Below are 15639 nucleotides of genomic sequence, written 5' to 3'. Positions count from 1 at the left end.
GTGCCAACATTAATGGAAGAGGATGTGTCAGAGTATACACTCAGTGACAATGACCTCTGTTCTAAAAGTGGGAACTAACACTTTTTTCTTCCACATGCCTGCTCATACATTTTCTGCCATTGATCTTTCTATATGTTCACCTTCTCTTCTTCAGGCACCTCCGTAGCCAGGTGGGCAGGAGCAGCAGTGTGTAGCACACGCTTCTTGATTAGATCGGGGTTCGAGCCCATGACTACCAAATACGGAATATGGGGAAAGGTCAGGGAATGACCACCGCATATCCCCGGAGCAATATGGCCTTAGTTGCTAATGCTCCTAAAAACCAAATAACAACAACCATCTTCCTTCACTGGCTCCAGGTGCCAAGCAAATTGTGACCAATTGAATTATCTCTGTGATCTTCTAGAGCAGATAGTAGTTCTTTTTAAGCTCTGACATTTTCTAAAACTCTATTTGATAGAAGCTCTTCTACCAAAAAGTTCCCACAGAGAGTGAGAAAGGAAAGCTACCTTTTTTATATATTTTTTCTTAACTACTAATCCTTATTAAGCTCTGCTTGGTCACACCGGACATGGCTCCTGTTTTCCCATGGAGGTTCTGGAAACCTTCTCAGAACACTTAATCTGCCAAGTGCCAAAAGGAGCAAATATAGATCATAATGTGTTTCTGCTTTTAGAACCAATAAGCTCTTGGCCAGAGACAGAAACTGAACATGACACCTCGCAATCCAAGAGGTTTAAAGCAAATTCCTCAGAGACAGATTATCCCATTTCTAAAATTGCACTCACTTGCATATCAGCCTATCAGTAAATTATCTCCCTTCTTTATCCATAAATACCTAGAAAGTAATGCAGTATCTTCTAAGATGGCTTAGAGAGAGACTGCAGTCAGGGGACCTACTAGTAGAAACTGTTAACTGCTAGAAACTAGTAGTAAACTAGTAGAAACTGTAAAATAAGCTATCAAGATCCTAAAAACATATGCGGAATAAGATATGGACACTGGTTGGCCTTTCTTCCCAAAAAAAAAAAAAAAAAGAAAGACGAACTGAAGCCTGAATGCCATAAGCCAGTCATGTTAAAAAAGCAGTTGGATAAGCTTCTTCTACTAAATTCAAGTAATGTCTTTTATTTTATAATGGAATTACAGAGGATTTCATAGAAGTATTGACAATATTCAAGACCTAATTAATCACTACTCTTCAGTTGGTTTCTGCCTGCAGAAAACCTATTTAAATTATTATTATTATTAGCTATATGGTGCAAGGAAGCCTGAGGCTTATGCTGTACCAGCCAAAAAAAAAAAAATTTCTGAATTACCCTGAGAGAGAGAGAGAAAAGTAGAAGGGAATCACCAAGAAATAGAAGAATGATGATATCCAGCTCAGGACCCTGGGTGTGCCAAGCCCATACTCACCAGATGTGAGCCCAATTTCCTCTTCATAAAGAACTATTCTGTTTATTGGGCAGTACACTGAATGCTGCCTGTGGTGGTGTGGCTATCTTGGTCAGCTTACAGATCCCGACCAAGCAAATTGTTCTTCGAATTGAAAATGAAGCTGTTGTTGTACATTTGATTATTCAGATTGCGTTAACACTAGTTTCAATTTATCTCCCACAAAATCATCCCTTTTATTACAAAGATATTGAACTTCGTATACAATTACCTTCTCCTGCCTGCCTGTCTGTCTGTTTGGGGATTTCAGTGGCCACCACCCCTTATGAGTATCTTCTAAATTTGATAGGCATGACTGACTGATTGAAACCTTTCTGGATAAGCAAAACCTTCCCATTCCTATGAGCATGCATGCTCATATACAATTTCAACCTGGACAAACTTCTGCAATTGATCTCTTGATTTGCTCCCCAATACTCTTTTCAATCATGGAATGGTCCATTATGGATGATCCTGTGGGCATTGACCATTTTTTATTGTAATCTGCTCACTACACACCCACCATTAGCCCAACCTTGTAAAAAATGTAAATTCTTTCAAGCCACCTGTGTCAAATTTCAGTCAGTTATCACCCTGGATGAGAAAATTATATGACTTCAGCCCACAGATGAAGTCACAGAATATATCACATCCCACCTATTATGTGCAGCTAAATACTCCATACCATTATTGAATCCTCTGACCTGATGCCATTTTAACTATTGGTGGAATGAAAAATGCATAAAAGTGGAGAAGGAAAAAATAAAGCGTAGAATTTATTTCAACAATCCCCAACCACAGTTATTTATTAATGACAGGAAGCTAAAGGTAAAAGCATATCTCATTTGAAGACAAGCTAAGAAAGATTCCTGGACTTGGTTTGCATCTACTCTGAATAGAAACACTGACTCCAGCTTAAATGTGGAAGAATCAGGCAGCTTTCTGGCAAGTTTCCAACCATCCCTTCCCCAATTCTTTCCTGGAATGGACAAGAACTCTCTGCTCCTCTGGATATAGCAAATGCCTTGGGCAAAATTTTTACCCAAGTCTCAGAAGCATGAACTTACTCTTACTCTCGAATTCCAGAAAATTAAGACTACTACTGAACAGTGACTCATCAACTTTTGAACCTCTCTGTTCCTTCCATATAACCAGGCTCTTCAATCTTAGGAACTTTCACAATCCATTAGAACAACATTCAACACAGCCACAGGGCCAGATGGAACATATTATATCATGTTACAAACAGCTCCCTGTGACAAAAATTTACAACTGGTGCTGGTATTTTATAATTAAATCTTTCTGGAAAACATTTATCCCACTTCTTGGCACCATGTCACAGTTCTAGCCTTTTTCGAAACTTGGTAAAGATCCCATTAGTCCTTATAGTTACAGACCAATCTCCCTCTCCAGTTATCTCCGTAAAATCCTTGAAAAAATGATCCACAGTCGACCCAAATGGATCATCGAAATGCAACATCTAATGAGTAACAATCAAATGGCTTTCACCAAAACAGGTCCTTATATTAAGGGTGAGTCTGCAATTTCCAGTGCCTTTGTGAAAAATGAACACCTGGTTATGGTCAGAGAGCAATACCCCGCACAGCACTGATAACTGGTACCGAAACTATTCCGTGTTATGTGAAACCGTGCTGATTGAAGTGTAATTATAATGAGTTTTAATTGAATGCGTAACAGAGAAACAGTCTGTAAACAAATTATAATAAATCTATAAACAATTTGTGCTGATAGCCAATTAAAAGGATGAGAAATAAAAAAATATATATATTGCAAAAATTTTATTAATGAAAAGGTAGCATCATGAGAGATGAGAAAAAAAGCTTTAAAAAAGGTGGTTGGTTATTTAGGTATTTCAATAATGAAGTCTCGTGAAGTTGTCTCTTCTTTTTCTTGGCGTACAAGTCTTTGTAGCATCGAATCCCATCTTGTAAAATTTGCTGTATCTTGATGTTCAACATTCAGATCTCCATTCATAATCACCTCGCAGGCCATGTCAACCCCCTGAAAAACTCTCCAGTTCTTCTGTTGAAAATTCTTTTGGTGGCACTTCAGTGTTATCCACTTCAAAATTGCTTTCCTCTTCTACATATACAGTTTGCTCATCAATTTCAAGGAGAGTTGCTGTTGTTATTTGGTTTTTAGGAGCATTAGCAACTAAGGCCATATTTCTCCGGGGATATGTGGTGGTCATTCCCTGACCTTTCCACATCCTCCGTATTTGGTGGTCACAGGCTCAAACCCCAGTCTAATCAAGAAGCATGTGCTACGCACTGCTGCTAGATAAAGTATGCATAGATGGATGTGAAAATTACAAAGTGCCAGTGACTAGAAGGGTAAGGATAGTGGAAAAAGAAGTATAGTAGATATGTAAAAGGTGAAAGAATGTTAATATGCTAAAAGTTATGATGAATTAAGAAAATTATGGGCCGAATTATAAAGCCAGTAGGAGTTACAAATAATAATGCATATATCCAGTGAAATATTTTAATTGACTTTGGAGCTTTCGAGGCTGAATGTGCCTCTTTATCAACAAATGGAAACTTTACAGATAAATTATTTAACGGACACAGAGGTTCATGCAGTGAGCTGTGCGAGGGCACAAGGTAGGCCATTCAATCATTAAACTGGTGATCATTGTTGCTGCATGGACGTGCGTGGTTTTGCCTCCAACATTTATCTAGACTTAAAACAGTTGCCTCTAAGATGGGGTGTAGTCTCATGCCTTTGTTGCGGTTCATGGCTCCCGCATTAGCATTAGCATTAGTAGAGGCATTTGATGCAAGAAAGCAAGCTTATGCAGCATCAGCCAAAAAAAAAAAAAAAACCCACTTCCACTTCACCCCTCTGTTCGTTCAAAATACCTGTCCAGCTGAGCCTTAAACTTATTTAGGCTATCAACCTCCACTACAAGGGATGGAAGTCTGTTACATAATATATTGAGTGACTCTAACCAGAGGCAGTGGCAAAAGTGTCAGGACTGGTCAATTACTTCGTAGTCCAGCTTGGGATTGAGATTGTGGTGGGTTGACCAGTAGTGTGCTCTGTAATTGCGGACTGGTCAGTCTCAGCAAGGTGCCACCGTAGCCAGGTGGGCAGGAGCAGCAGTGCGTAGTACACGCTTCTTGATTAGACTGGGGTTCGAACCCATGACCACCAAATACGGAGGATGTGGAAAGGTCAGGGAATGACCACCGCATATCCCCGGAGCAATATGGCCTTAGTTGCTAATGCTCCTAAAAACCAAATAACAAACAAACAAACAAACAGTCTCAGCAAGGCGAATTGATCTGTCATGTTCTGCGAGGCGGTCTTGAAGACATCTCGAGGTTTCTCCTATGTAGCAGCTGTTACAATCTTTGCAGGCTATGTGGTATACCACACTGCTGCGTAAGAGAGTGGTGACTGGAGTCTTTATGTTGGAAACTAGAGAATGTAAGTTTCTACCAGGCAACTGCACGCATTTTATGTGGTATTCACGGAGAATTTTTGAGATCCGGCCTGACATGCCTGGATAGTAGGGAATGTAGGCGGTAGGTACATTGTCCTGAGTTGATGGCGGTCTCGGGTGGACTGTGAGCTCCTGCGCTTGTCATAAGCACTTGTCCAGTATGTGTGTTGGGTAGCCACAATTGATCAAGTCTGTTCTCACTCTGGAAATCTTGTTGCGCCTAGCTTCATCTGTGCTGGAGTGGCTCCAACCCCTGGAGAATAGTGCGGGCACTGCTGTTGAGATGGCTAGGGGCATGGCCGGATCTGTAGTTTGTGAACTGTCCACGCTACATTGGCTTGCGGTACACTGAGGTTTCTAGATGTGGGCCCACGCGTTTTACCAGGACATCTAAGAATGGGAGAGATTCGTCTACTTCTAACTCTAGAGTGAACTGGATGAACATTGACAAGGAATTGAGATATTCTAGCAATGTTGCTTCAGAGCCACGTGGGATGACAGTGAAGATGTCATCAACATATCTGCACCATGTTGTAATAGGTACTGGTGGGTTCAGGAATATCTGCTCTTCCAATTCTTCCGTGGCGATGTTGGCCACAGCGGAACTAACAGGGGCACCCATGGCAGTGCCATGTACCTGCTGGTATAAGGAATCCTCAAAGGTAAAGACGCTGCCTGACAAGCACAGGTTGAGGGTAGTACAGATGTCATCAGTGGACAGCGATGTTCTGTTTGGTAGGTTTGGCTCATTTTCTAGAACCCTCTTGGTGCAGTTTATAGCCTGCTGGACTGGGATTGATGTGAACAGGGACGCTACATCGAATAACGCCATAACCTCGTTGTCAGAAATCGAGAGCTCTTTAATAAGGTGAATGAACTCACCGCTGTTAGTGACAGTGTGGGTGGTATTTCCTACAAGAGGTATAAGAAGTCGTGCACATATTTGGATAGTTCATGTAGGTGCATTGCAACAGGACACTATGGGCCGGAGAGGAACACCTGGCTTATGGATTTTTAGGTAGGCCATAAAACTGGGGTAGTTGGCAGCCTGTAGCATGAAGAAACCACTAAGTCAGAGTAGAAATTTTCTTAGCTTTAAACCATGCATAGACAAGTTTATTAATGTATGACTCCAGACGTCCTAAGACTTTGATGGGCGGATCCGTTCCGGGCTCATAGACGTTGGGATCTTGTAGGAGGACCAGGGCTTTCTCTAGGTAGGCCGACCGATCTAGTATGACGGTCTAGTTCACTTAACTCCAATAGGAGTTAAGTGAACTGTAAAATAAAATTATTAATAATAAGGTAAAATATAATACAAATAAAATAAATTAAAATAAAAAATGGTAGAGCTGTCATCAGATATGGGGGGACATTTTTAGATAAAAGTCGAATATAGGCAAAGCAGATATACAGAATCTGATCAGCTAAAGTAAATATTGATACATGGTCAGGTAAATCATTAGTGATCCTGAAAGACTCTTGCCCACTAGTCCCTAATGCAAACCACTGGCAAGTACTGTGAAGGAAGCTGCTTTTCCATTAGTAACATTCATGGCTGGACAGACTTCAAACAAATTATATGAGATTAAGCCTGCAATCAAACTTTGGTAGTCTGGTCTGCAAAGGAACTGTAGAGAAGAAGTTGTTATTTTTTTGGCTCTGTATAGGACATAGTCATCTTACACATTATTTTTTTGCTAAGGACTGATGATGCTCCAGCTTGTTTGTTATTTGGTTTTTAGGAGCATTAGAAACTAAGGCCATATTGCTCTGGGATATGTGGTGGTCATTCCCTGACCTTTCCGCATCCTCCGTATTTGGTGGTGACGGGCTCGAACCCCGGTCTAATCAAGAAGCGTGTGCTACGCACTGCTGCTCCTTCCCACCTGGCTATGGAGGTGCCATGCTCCAAGAAGTTTGACACTATTTTAACAATCAAATATATTTTTATTGAATGTATAAATTTCATTTGTGCACACCATTTATATTTTAGCACTTTTAACCAATGGATTTTTGCTGTTTATATATATTGTCAGGTTTTATCTGACAAACAATGTCAGAAATTTTTCACTTCTTATAAGCTGTAAACCTTTACCAATACATATAAACACATTTTTAATATTTATCATATACTTTTATTCTTTATTTGGTTTTAGTAGATTTTAGTTATATTTACTACTTTGTTTTATATTCATTGATATGGTATTTTTAGTTTGCCTATAGCTTTTAATGTATTTAATTTTAACTTGGCACATCATGGCCTAAGTTGCTAATCTGCCATAAAAAATCAAGGCCAAATTAATGAGGTTTTACTGCTATATGCAGTAAAACCTTATTAATCAGTAATGTTATTACTGGAGTTCACCTTGACATGAGCACCTGTATGTGGTGAGGGCTCCTCCAGATTAGCATCGCTGTGATCCAGTGCCCACTAGGTTCCAGGCTAACACTAGAAATATGGAGTGGTTGCCATGAGCTGTGGCCTGTGGAAACTCGGAAAGGGGATCCTGGTGGTTGAGGGTCCCAACTTTAACACACCACTTTGGCCCCTGCTTCAACAAGACAGGTGGTCCTGGATGGCTTGGAGGAGAATCAATCAGCTAGTGGGCTCACCTCCAAGGATCAACCATGTCAATGTCATGCACCTACCTTCATGGTCTGAGAAACAGGATTCAGGCTGGCAGCGATGTGGATATGGTGTTTTGGTAGCCCCGGTGTCCCACTCCCAGGCACATTTATTGCTTGCTGGGTAGTGGCCATTTCATTTGGGCTCTGTGGTGCATGGCGAGCCTGAGCACTGAACAAAATATAAAAAAAAAAACACTATCAATCTTGATAATGTAATTTCTTCAGGGTCTCCAACACGATCCCTATCAGAAAATAAAAACCATGAAATAGACACTACCAATGCAGCAAAGAGATCCTGAACAGAAGTACTATCTGATCCAATTTCAAGATTCTTAATAATGCACTCAAAAACTGAAAAACCTATTGGGAAAATGTCGTTCTTTTTTATACAGCAGGGTTTAGAGGGGTTAGTAGGTTCCCTGAAATCAATCAAGAGGCTTCACTCTGGGGACCTTAACTGAAGCCAAAAATGACAGGCACTCTCAGCAGTTACTCCGAACAGTATCATTTGGAGGAATACCAATTACTGTGACACCACACAGAACACTGAATTCATCAAGAGGTGTAATTTCAGAGTGGAACCTTGTTGAGGTTACTGAGGAGGAAATCTGCTCTGAACTAAAGCTACAGGGAGTGATAGCTATTAAAGGAATTTCTCTGCATAGGGATGGGAAGTTAGTTCCAACCAGAAACCTTATGTTTAATATTCCAACATCTCCTAATTTCATAGCAGTTGAGTACATAAATTGCACAGTAAGACTATATATCCCAAACCCATTGTGGTGTTACAAATGCCAGAAATATGATGGCCTGGCACAGAGTACCTGCCTGTGCTCGGTGTGGCACAAAAGATCACAATAGTAATGAATACTCAGCCACCAAACCTATTTGTGTCAACTGTGAAGGCGAGCACACTGCATACTCGAGGGCATGCCAGCAGTGGAAACAAGAAAAGCAAATACAGATCTGCTGCAAATACAGAAATAATAAATCTGCATTGACACAAAGCAGAGCTGAATATTCCATATCAGGCAGTTAGAAAACTGGTAATGCCAGTAAGTAGCAATAAGCCCACATATGCTCAAAAGGCTGCATGAATCTGTTGGAACTCAAACAGATATGACAATTCCACCAAAAGAATCTTTTTCTCCCATTGCACACTACTAATTGAACAACAGTAAAAAAATCCAGTACAAAACACTCAATCAGTTGCCACTCCCATATTAAAACCACTTACTGCTCCACCTCGAACTAAACAAAAAAATAATATGGAGAAAACTGACAAACCTGACTTTATGCATGCAACAAATGAAAACATGGAGATAGAGGTGAAGAAAACCAATGTAAATGCAGTCTTTGAACTTTTTATGGAAGAAGTGGACACTGGACAATGTCCATACTTCCTCAAAAAAGGATAAATCCAAGACAGAAAGCAAAGCCCTCAGCACTTCAGAAGCTCTGATGGACCCACAAAGCCTAAATAATGGGCAATTTCATACGATGGAATTGCTGTGGATTGCGAAATATATCTAAAGGTATATCTTATAAAATATATCTAAAAATATATCTTGCGAAATATATCGAAAAAAAATATCTAAAGGCAAATGAAGGTCCTGCCTTGTATAATGTCAGCATAATATGTAAAGACAAAACTGGGGATGTAGTAGTAGTAGTAGTAGTAGAGGCATGTGATGCAAGAAAGCAAGCATATGAGCTTATGTAGCATCAGCCAAAAAAAAAAAAAAAAATTTCACACATCCGTTCCCTCTAAAAGTTTGTCCAGTTCCTCCTTGAATTTATTTAAGCTGTCAACTTCCACGACAGATGTAAGTTTGTTCCAGCAATCAAATACCCGCTGGCTAAAGGCACACATCTATTCTACAACTGTATTTCCTCAATTTGAATTTATGCTTCCTCAGGTTCGTAACTGAGCAAGCGGAAGAATCCCATCAGAATTCAGCGTGCTCAAACCCATTCAAGGCCTTATACACCTCAATCATATCACCTCACAGGTGCCTCGACTCCAGCTGCTGCAATTTGCAGAACTTGAGCCTCTTTTAGTAAAAGAACCCCTTCGTTCCCCTCACCAGTCTTGTTGCATTTCTCTGTACACTCTCAAGCAACTCTGCATTCTTCCTAAAATGAGGCCTCCAGACCTGTAAGCAGTACTCAAGGCGTGGCCTGACCATTGCTTTTTACAAAGAGACAATCACCTCCTTTTCCCCACCAGCAAAATTCCTATGTATCATTGATAATACCCCATGACCTGCTCTGGTAACCTGTCTGCATTGCTCAGAAAAATTCATATTTGACTGCACAATTACTCTTAGATCTTTTTCATTTTCTACCACCCTAAGTGTAGTACCATACAGTTGGTACATTTCTCTGGGGTTACTTCTACCCATATGCAGTACTTTTTATTTGTCAATGTTAAACTTCAGTTGCCACTTCTCAGCCCATCTGCCCGACTTTTCTAGATCCTGTTGCAGTACCAAACTGCGCCGACCAGGCTAGCCGGGGTGGGTAAAGTTCCTGCCTGGCAACCCAAAGGTCACGGGTTCGAATCCTGCCTTGGGCTTGGATCAAAGTACTGCAAAAACCATGGGAGGTGCATTATGGCCACAGAAGATGATGCACCTACAAATACCAAAAAAAAAAAAAAAAGTACCACACTGCCATTATTGTCATTAATAACCCTGCCAGCCTTTGTAATCCCACTGTACAATGAGTACTTGAATGAGTACAATGAACAATTGTACAGAGAAATAGAGTGGGCCAGTAAATCAGAATGTCTTATAATGGGGGATTTTAACTTCCCAGATATTGACTGGAACTTGTGGGTTGGTCACTCACACACTAGTCAGACTTTTGTGGATTTATTGGATGATTGTTTTCTGCAGCAGCATGTTCGAGAGGCAACCAGAGAAAGTAACACTCTTGATCTGGTTATCAGCAGTGATCATTGTTGTGTATTAAGAATTTGCAGATAAAGGAACCACTAGGTGGCAGTGATCACAGTGTGCTGAAGTGGGATTTACTCAAAGAGGTAACTACCGTCAGGGGTAAAGGAAAGGGTTTTTGCTTCCGTAAAGGGGAGTACAGTGGTCTCAGACAGTTTTTAAATTCTGTACAGTGGGATCAACTGACGATGTTACAAACAGTAAATTCTAAGTGGGAAGCATTCAAGGAATTAATCGTGGAAGCTACTAGACTTTTCATACCGATTAAGAAATATTTTTCAAGGTTTAGGCCTAAATGGTTATCAAATGAACTAATGAGACTCGTGACAGAGAAGAAAAATGCATGGGATGCATATAAATTAGCAGGCGACGCAGAAGCCTGTGGCAGATATAAGCTAGTCTGTAATCAGGTCACAAAGGAGGTTCGGCAGGCGAAGGCGAATTACGAGAAATCTTTGGCAAAAGATGCAAAGAAAAACAGCAAAGAGTTATTTACTTACGTAAAACTCTAGAAGAAAGGGGATGAATAAGATTAGTCCATTTGATATCGATGTTTCAACTGTTTATGATCCTACTCAGGTATGTAACAAACTAAATGAATATTTTGCATTGACTTTCACACATGAGGAGTTATACAGGGAGGGGGGGGAATGATAGATATAAGCTGGTCTGTAACCAAGTTACAAAGGAGGTTAGGCAGGCGAAGGCAGATTACGAGAAATCTTTGGCAAGGGATGCAAAGAAAAAGCTCGGACACAGCATGGTTTTGTTAAGGGGAAGTCTTGCCTGACCAATTTAATTGGATACTATGATGCAGTCACAAAAGAACTGGATGGAGGGAATAACTTTGATATTATATACTTGTATCTTAGAAAGGCTTTTGATACTGTTGCACATGGAAGACTGCTGCACAAATTGGAGCAGTGTGGCATTGGAGGCAAATTGCTGCTATGGATAAAGGGGTGGTTGAGGGGGAGAAGACAGAGAGTGGTAATCAATGGACACTGCTCATCGTTGATTAATGTTATTAGTGGAGTCCCTCAGGGTTCAGTGTTGGGTCCATTATTGTTTTCTGTATTTATAAATAATATTGATGATGGTATATCAAGCTTAATGTCCAAGTTTGCAGACAATACAAAGATTGGCAGGGTTGTTAAGGACACTACTGATGCTATGCTGCTGCAACAGGATCTGGAAAGGTTGAGTAGATGGGCTGAGAAGTGGCAAATGAAGTTTAACATTGACAAATGTAAAGTACTACATATGGGAAACAGTAACCCCCCAGAGCAACGTATCAACTCTGTGGTACTACACTGACAGTGGTAGAGGATGAAAAGGACCTGGGGATAATTGTGCAGGCAGATATGAAATTCTCTGACAGTGCAGACGGGCTGCAAGAGTAGCTCATGGTGTCTTGTCAATGACATGCAGGAATTTTTCTAGCAGGGATAAGGAGGTGATTATTCCCTTGTATAAGGCAATGGTCAGGCCACACCTTGAGTACTGTATACAGGTCTGGAGGCCTCATTTCAAGAAGGATGTAGAGCTGCTGGAACGAGTACTGAGAAGGGCAAAAGTTAGTGAATGGAACAAAGGGTTGCTCTTACGAAGAAATAGTGTCTGGAGACTAGGCACCGGCGAGGTGATCTGATAGAAGTGTATAAAGCCTTGAATGGTTTGAGCATGCTCAATGCTGATGGGATTCTTCCTCTTGCTCAGAATAATAACCTGAGAGGGCATAAATTCAAATTGAGGAAAGACAGATGTAGGATAGATGTGCAGAAATTTGCCTTTAGCCAGCGGGTAGTTGGTTGGTGGAATAGACTTCCATCCCTTATTGTGGAAGTTAGCCTAAATAAATTTAAGGCTCAGCTGGACAGATATTTTGAAGGAACAGAGGGGTGAAGTGGAAGTTTTTTTTTTTTTTTTTTGGCTGATGCTGCATAAGATTGCTTTCTTGCATCATATGCCTCATATAATGCTAATTGCCTTATATAACGGGATAATCATGTCTTTATCCATGCTGGCTGAATTCCTGTATATCATTGAGAAAACTAGCCTGCCTCCTTTTATATTCTTCACTGCCCTGCATATGGTACTACACAGTTGGTACATTAATACTGTATTAAACTAAATATCCTCTAACCTGGATATAACAGGAATTCAAGTGTGTTTACAGTGAACAAAGTTTTTTTTTTTTTTTTTTTTTTGCATTTCCTGAAAGAGGAGGAAATGTTCCCTAAAACATTTTCCCACCCAGTCACAGTCCATTGATAAGTTGCACTTTTATTAGGTATCAAGTATGAAATGAAGTATTACTTCTAGTATGGCATAGATATTTACCCTGGTCAGTTATTTAGCATATATTTAGTTTATCATACTCTTATTTAGATACCTTTTATATTAAGAAGCTTAATTTATTTTGCTCTTTAGGCACAATTACAGGAATTACAAATGGATTTTCAAATATTGGCAGTGTGTTGGCTCCTTTAGCAACAGGCATCATTACATTAAATGATGTAAGTAGTGACTTCAGTAACAATTAACTACTACAAGTAAAATTTTCTGTTTTAAAAAGCTTTTAACATTTTGAATGAATAGAACACAATTCCATTCATATTCTTTATTCACATTCAGTACAAACATTTTTTTTTACTACTTTATTTCATTGCATATTCTGACATAATGAATAGGTCAGTACAAAATATAAGAAACTAAGTAATATGATTACACTGCACAGAAAAGCCTATAAGTTGATGTCAGATATACTGTACATTCCAGATGAAGATGCACCAGACCATAAGATGCATCCAAGTTTTAGAAGGAAAAGTTTGGGAAAAAATATTTTATATTTTAAATCCAAATTTCAATATCAAAATATATATTTTTGAAATTCATATTGAATTACATTAGAGGCTGCTGGAGGAGGTGCAGTGGTATAAGACATGTTTTTGTGATATATCCTTGGTTTCCTAATCCCACTGTAGGATGCTGTAATTGGCAGAAAATATAATTTTATATATTAGTGTTAGTAGTGGCATAAGATGCAAGAAAGCAAGCTTATACAGCATCAGCAATATATATATATAAAAAAAAAAACACACTTCCCATTTCACCAATCTATTCCCTCCAATAGTGTCTAGTTCTTCCTTGAATTTATTTAAGCTATCAATTTCCATAACAACAGATGGAAATTGGTTCCAGCAATCTACCACTCACTAGTTAAATGCAAACTTCCACACCTATTTTGTAACAGTCCTTCCTCAGCTTGAATTTATGCCCTCTCGTGTGCATAATCTGAGCAAAAGGAAGAATCTCATCAGTATTGACAATGCTCAAACCATATTCAAAGCCTTAAACACCTCAGTCAGATTATATCACAGGTGCCTAATCTCCAGATGCTGCAATCTGCAGAACTAAAGTCTTTTTTGGTAAGATCACCCCCTCACCAATCTTGTTGCCCATCTCTGTACTTTTTCCAGAAGCTCTACATCCTTCCTAAAATGAAGCTTCCAGACCTGTATGCAGTACTCAAGTTGTGGCCTTAAAATTGCCTTATATAACGGGATAATCACTTCTTTTTACCTGCTTGCAAAATTCCTGTATGTTGTTGACATAACCCCATATACTGTCCTGGCAGCCTGAATGCACTGCTCAGAGAACTTCATATCTGATTCCACAGATTTTTTAATTTTCCACTACCCTCATGTAATACCACATAGTTGGTATATTATTCTGGGCCAAACACTGAACCCTGGGACTCCACTAGTAACATTAGTCCACAAAGAGCTGTGTCCATTGATTACCACTCTCTGTTTTCTCCCTCTCACCACCCCTTTATCCATAGCAGCAACTTACCCTTAATGCCACACTGCTCCAATTTGTACAGCAGTCTTTTATGTGCAACAGTACCAAATGCTTTCCTGAAATCTAAAAAGTATACGATATCAAAGTTATTTTTTGCTTCCAGTTCCGTTGTGACTACATCATAGTACACAATCAAATTGGTCAGACAAGACTTCCCCTTAACAAACCCATGCTGTGTCTGAAGTATAACTGCAGGCTTGTCTAGTTGAACCTGCATTACTTCTTTAACCAGTGATGCCATTATTTTTCCTGTAACAGAAGTTAAACTAACAGGTCTGTAATTATCTGTCACCCTTTAATCCCCCTTTGTGAATTGGCAAAACGTTGCACATCTCCAGCCTGTGGAGAAGTCCCCTGAATCCAAGGATGCTCTTATAATTAAGGTTAAGGGTTTGCTTACTTCCTTAGCTGTCTCCCTTAATATAATTGGATAGATCTCATCCACCCCAGGTGCCTTTCTTATGTTTAACTTCTACAATTTCTGTTCAACTTTCCTCTAACTTGTTATAAAATCATTTGCCTCTCTGTTAAGAGTATGATAATCTTCTGGCCTCCTCTTCCCTAAAAAACATCAACCTGAGTGGAATTATTAACAGTCGAACTATCGATATCAAGTGGATCAATTTTATTCATCCCCTTCTAGAGATTACATTCTGCTATTACAATATCAAATATGAGATGTCCATTGGCTGCAGCTGGCTAAGATCATCTGGACTTAAAGCTATCTTAACTGCATATTTAATTCACCAACATTCTTTTTTGATGTCTCTGCTCTGTCAAATGTGGTCTGAAATGATCATACAATAAAAGCTTGCTTTTTAAAGCTACTTATGTATTTTGGGGATAAGATGCAGGAGAATTTTAGGCAATACTTTCCAGTATAAAAAACTTGCATGTTATGGTCTGGAAAAGCAATTCTGATCAAATTATTATTTGAAAATATAAACATTAATTTTCCTGTTTTATTGCATTGTGTATTGTCTAACGACGTGGTTTTCAACTGGGGTGCCACTGCACCTTAAGGTGCTTCAACAACATTCCAGGGGTGCCATATAATTTTGGTTTAAGTTACTTAAATTTATTTTTTAAAATTTATATATTAATTTCATTATAAAAAGGTGTGTGGTATCTTTTTAACTTTTTAATTTTGTGGGGATTCATGTTTATTTAGTACCTCTATATATACAGAATAAAACTATACAGTATATATGCCGATTAGGCTAGCCAGGTGGGTAAAGGGCCTGCCTGGCAACCCAAAGGTCATGGGTTCGAATCCTG

The 15639-nt window shown here is 39.4% G+C and overlaps 1 protein-coding gene across 1 annotated transcript in view; it reads left to right on the top strand.

The window, feature by feature from the left end:
• LOC150084403 (sialin-like) overlaps positions 1–15639 on the top strand; it is a 179914-nt gene that overhangs the window by 132156 nt on the left and 32119 nt on the right. The window contains exon 8 of the mRNA XM_090376216.1: positions 12928–13013. Within this exon, the coding sequence (XP_090232342.1) occupies positions 12928–13013 (86 nt within the window). The remainder of the gene's footprint in view (positions 1–12927; positions 13014–15639) is intronic.

The sequence above is a fragment of the Mastigoproctus giganteus genome, chromosome 6 (assembly GCF_048544385.1).
Source record: "Mastigoproctus giganteus isolate SK-2022 chromosome 6, ASM4854438v1, whole genome shotgun sequence".
NCBI classification, from domain to species: Eukaryota; Metazoa; Arthropoda; class Arachnida; order Uropygi; family Thelyphonidae; genus Mastigoproctus; species Mastigoproctus giganteus.
The sequence above is the reverse complement of the archived record's forward strand: the minus strand, read 5'-3'. Positions and strand labels throughout refer to the sequence as shown.